This window comes from Gopherus flavomarginatus, chromosome 13, assembly GCF_025201925.1.
Source record: "Gopherus flavomarginatus isolate rGopFla2 chromosome 13, rGopFla2.mat.asm, whole genome shotgun sequence".
NCBI lineage: Eukaryota > Metazoa > Chordata > Testudines > Testudinidae > Gopherus > Gopherus flavomarginatus.
The window spans coordinates 27,579,336-27,584,134 of record NC_066629.1 but is presented as its reverse complement, the minus strand read 5'-3'; the positions used below and the strand labels follow the sequence as shown (position 1 = coordinate 27,584,134).

Here is a 4,799-nt window from a genome sequence, read left to right as displayed (position 1 = left end):
GGCCTCCAGCCATCCCCTCTCCTGGGGGCCCCAGGCCAAGCCGGCACTGGGACCCCCCACATGGTGGTTCATGAGCAGGATGGAAGTGCTGTGAGTGGGGGAGGGTGCCTACATGGTGCACCACAGGTCCATGCCAGGACCCCCACACCCTCTGCTTTGGGGTGGCCAGACTGTGCCGCCCCACCAATGTGGGATGGCTCTGCTGCTGCTGGCAGCTGCTAGACACGTGGGTAACACCTCTGTCTCTGTCCCTCCTGCAGGGCCGTGCGCCCCAGCTCCACCATGGCATCACCTTTGTTCTTGTCACGGGGAGCCCTGCCCCGCTTGGCTTACCACAGGCTGGCCGGTCGCAGCCCTGGCATTGTCTTCCTCTCGGGGTTCAACGACACCAGGGCAAACCCCAAGTGCCTGGCTCTGGAGCAGTTCTGCCAGGAGTCGAGACGGGCTTTCCTGAGGTAGATGATGGCCCATTGATGCCAATGGGGAATTGCCAGAGCTATTCAGAACAGCAGCCACCAGCTGGGAGCTCCAGCCCCTGGGCCAGAGACCACAGGACTGTGCATCCTTGGGAGTCAGTCAGTGCAGCCTCCGGCCCTGCCGGGAGTGGGGTCTCAGCACATGTTCTGTTTGCATGGGAGCTGGACGTGGGGCCTCCCCCTCTGCTCATTCTCGTCCCCAGCGTGGCCCCAGCCAGGCATGCTTCTTGCCCCAGTGGGGCTCAGCACCCCTCTGACATCCCTCCCCGCACTAGCCCAGATTGTCTCCTGCGCTGCGTCCCCTCCATGTTCAAAGCAAGGCCTGTGTCTACCTGCAGTGAGAGTGCCCCTGGACGTGGGCCCAGCAAAGGGAACAGGGCCCTGATGGCACATAGAGCTGGAATCCCCTCCTGCAGCCAGAGCCCAGGGTCTGGGAGCAGAGCTAGTGAGCTGCTGGGGGCAGAGGGAAATCCACACAAGGGGGAGGTGCGGGACTGTCCTGCCTGAACAACAGCTCTGCACCTTTGCCCTCTCAGCTTTGACTACACGGGCTGCGGCAGCTCAGATGGGTGTTTTGAGGACTGTTTGATCGGCCACTGGAAAAATGATGTTCTAACAGTGCTGGATGAACTCACCAGCGGGCCGCAGGTAAGAGGCAAAGCCAGCAGCCCTCCTGACTCTGGGTCGGTGCAAAGGGCTTTGCCTGCTGGGGTGCAGGTCCCAGGGGTTCTCGTGGGCAGGGAAGCTTTGCCTAACAGGGCTTGTCAAAGCCCTTGGTGTCCCCTGAGCAGCAGATTCACAGCAGCGCTTGGCTGGGCTGTAGGCGAGCACGCCATGGGCAGGGGGACGTAGCACCACAGCGGTGGACGAGGCAAAGGCTGCCCGCAGGGCGGTGCCCCTCTCTCTGACCATTTCCCTGTTTCCATCTCTAGATCCTTGTTGGTGTCAGCATGGGAGGCTGGCTCATGCTCCTAGCAGCCCTGGAGCGGCCAGGGAGGGTGGCTGGGCTGGTGGCCACAGGAATCGGGGCTGATGTCTTCATAACGCTGTACAGAGAGCTCACTCCGGAGGTAAGACGGGGTCCAGCGCATGATGCGTTCAGCACAGGAAAGGCCCTGAGCCCTGTGTGCTGGGGGAAAGAGGAGGGTTGTATTCCTTAACCTGCCCCTGGGAATAAATGCCTAGAGATGTGAGCACTGCCAGAAAGCAGCTGGGAAGCAAATGCACCTGGTCTCAGCTCTGTCCCTGCTGAGCAGGGAAACAGACACCAAACCCAGACTGTGAGTCCTCCCAGCGATCGTGCTCTGCCTAGAGACACATTTCTCACTGAGCCCAAGAAATCGCTCCTGGCCTTCAGCAAGGTGGGGAATGTTCCTGGTGCCTCTGCTCCCAGTGAGCCCCCAGGCATGGGGGGCTCAAGTGATTGCCCTTCCAGGCTGCTGCTGCTGATCTGTCTGGAGTCTCTCCCCTCCCTCTTTGGTTGGAACCAGAAAGGGGCTTGCCATCCTGCTCGTGGGATTAGTGGGATGGGGTACCCTGACAGCCCAGGGTTTTGTGTAGCTTGTCAGGCCAATAGCATCCCAAAGCTGGTACTGACTAATCTGTGCATTTTCTGCCTGTGGGGGGTGTAGGTGAAGGGCGAAGTGGAGCAGACGGGAGTCTTTAACTACGTGATGGCTGGGGCCGGGTCTGTGCTACTTAAGCGGGAGTTCTTTATGGAGGCGGAGAAGCACAGTGTGCTGGGGCGCTCGTCCATCCCCATCACCTGCCCCGTCCGGCTGCTCCATGGCATGCAGGACCAGCTTGTACCCTGGGGCAGGGCCGTGCAGGTGGCTGAGCAGCTGGAGAGCCAGGATGTCCGCATCACGCTGTTCAAGGATGGGCAGCATGCCCTGAAGGGAGCAGAGGAGGTGAGGGTGCTCTTGGGGATGGTCAGGGACCTTGCTGAGAGCCTGCAGAGAGAGCCAGGCCTTGGAGAGAGACTGGAAGCCGCTATGGGGACAGAGCCCGCTGATGGGGCAGCGGTGACCAGACAAGGAGCCCTTTCTGGGCCCCGCTGAACCTAGCCCCATCTAATCCATTAATGAAGAGATTGCTTAGCTCTGGGTCCCCACTATCCGGAGGCCCAAGCTGACCCATTAGCACCAGGAGGTGCTCAGAGCCTGGGCTAGCTAATGAGCTACCTGCAGGGGTGAGGTGACTGCACCCGGCTTGTAGCACTGTGTGAGTCTGCTAATGGCCCGTGAATCTGGAAAGCGGCTGCCGGGGGGGATTGGCTGCCACAGCGATTGAACATGGGGTCCCTGGGTCTAGAATAGAAACATGGCTCAACACCCTGCCCTCCAGAAACACCTGAGAAAACCCAAAAAGGGCTCAGGTCTTTGAGAAAAACATTAAACTTTTTTCTGAAAAAAATTCAGCGAGGCTGCATTGTTTGGAGAGAACAGGCTCAGGGAAGGGGGTTGAACATTCAGCTGTCCCATCCCCCCTGGAGTTCCCAGCGTTGTTCCACGGCCAAATGCCCATGGGGGGCTGCACATGCAGGCTGTTGCCAGAAGCGCTGAGGGAGCCAGGCTAGGTGTGCCCAGCAGGTGCCCATACTTTAGGCTCCATCATGGCTGGATGAAAGGGAAGAAAACAGGGCATTCTCGTCAGGCTGGGCTTTGCTGTGAGCCTGCTGGGTTGGCTTCCTGCCCATGGGTTAGGTGTTTCCACACATGGCGGTTGTAGTGCTGTTGCTATGGCAGCTGGGGGTGAGTACAACCTCTACCATGGTGCTGTACTCCCCCACAGCAACTGCTATGCCAGTCAGTGGCAGCCATCCCCTGTGAGAACTGTGCCCACACCCAGGGCTGGAACTGGCTGGTGTGGTTAAAATCTCCAACTTTGGTGTAGCCAGGCCCAGGGGGATGGACTGCAGCCAGTCGCTGGTCCATGTCCCAGGGGACAGCCGGTAGGGTTAGCACATGCACAGGCTGCTGCAGCGGGGGGAACGCTCGGCTTTGTCTCCTGCAGACAGCTGAAACAGGGGCTTCCCTTCCCCTGAACTACATCCCCCGCACAGACAACAGTCTGTTCCCTTCAGCAGGGCAGGGAGAAAGGGCTCCCCCAAACTCTAGCAAAGGGCAGAACTCTCCCTCCTGCCCCTTCACTCAAATACCCTGCAACCACTCCTAGCTGAAGGCTCACGGTCAGGAAACGGGGCTGGACCGGGGTCTCTCCGGGCCCTACTGTCTCATGTCGCTGATCAGGGTGAAGAAATCAGCACAGGAGTTAATGGAGGCCAGCCAGCAGCACATGTGGAAGTTGGGTCCCTTGCAGATGGACTGGAAAGGGCTTAGCAGCAGGTCCGACCATGCTAGGCCTGCAGCTGAGTTGCTGACATGGGGGTACCTGCCTTCCCGCAGCAAGGAGGCAGGAGACTAGTGGGTAAAGTGCAGATCAATTTTTCTATTGTTTAATTCTCTTCATTTGATGGTCAAACCGTTCTTAGAAAACATGGTGCAACTTGGCTTAGTAACAGTGTACCTGGAAAGTCAAAATATTGTCAATGCATTCAAGATATCGGAAAACTATGGACATCCAGCCCCACGACTCTCCTTCTGGAGTGGGAAGAGGGCATCTTTCCCTGCGATAACTGAGAAAGCACCATTCTTAGCCTTTGGTTGTGTAACCAAGGCACCCTGCGTCATGCACCACAGAACCATCTGATATGTTATGTGGCCAGAACAAAGAGGACGGAGTCCTGGAGTGGATCCAAATTTGAGCCTAAACCCAAACAATTGTAAAATGAGAATACAAGCTCAAACTTGCAATGTAAACAGCCAGTGGGCTACCAAAGAAAGTTGCTTAATGACAACCTGGACACAGATGTGTGTTTTGACACCCCACCTTAAGTACACATTAGCCAGTGGGAGTCCAAGACCCCACAAGTCCTTAGCAGGGGGAAGGAACTAGACATAGTTAGACTGGACATAGATCCCCCTGCAAAAATTTAAATAAAATAATAAAAATTAGGCACTGAAGAGAGTCATGCGCACATGTGCTTCTAGAACCGAGATGCAACTGCCCCCGGCTGCTCTCCCACCTCTCGGAGAAGCCTCTGCCTGGGGGATGGTTTGGAGGTGCTGCACCCATGGGACAGCCTCACATTGGCAAGTGGTGTGAACGGCACCCTTCCTCCTCGGGAAAGGCCACAGTTGTAAGAATGATAGCAGCAGCAGCACCTTTACAAGAGTCATGTTCCTTGGAGACCAGACAGCCCATCTCCCGGCTGTGGGGCAGAGGTGCCCATGGTCTGTAACACTGGTTATAGCCCGGGTT

At 57.4% G+C, this 4,799-nt stretch overlaps 1 protein-coding gene across 1 annotated transcript; it reads left to right on the top strand.

Annotated features, from left to right (window-relative positions):
- Positions 1-282: 282 nt before the first annotated feature.
- Positions 283-2,536, top strand: LOC127033587 (palmitoyl-protein thioesterase ABHD10, mitochondrial-like). The gene is made up of 4 exons (XM_050921510.1): positions 283-455; positions 1,013-1,124; positions 1,409-1,546; positions 2,108-2,536. The coding sequence occupies exons 1-4, from the start codon at positions 283-285 to the stop codon at positions 2,534-2,536; spliced, it is 852 nt and encodes a 283-aa protein (XP_050777467.1).
- The last annotated feature ends 2,263 nt before the right edge of the window (positions 2,537-4,799 follow it).

Bases quoted from the DNA above. Each gene is read 5' to 3' on its own strand.
- LOC127033587 (XM_050921510.1), top strand. From the start codon at position 283: ATGGCATCACCTTTGTTCTTGTCACGGGGAGCCCTGCCCCGCTTGGCT. The intron at 1,125-1,408 runs GTAAGAGGCAAA...TTCCATCTCTAG, and splicing joins AACTCACCAGCGGGCCGCAG to ATCCTTGTTGGTGTCAGCAT. The intron at 1,547-2,107 runs GTAAGACGGGGT...TGGGGGGTGTAG, and splicing joins ACAGAGAGCTCACTCCGGAG to GTGAAGGGCGAAGTGGAGCA.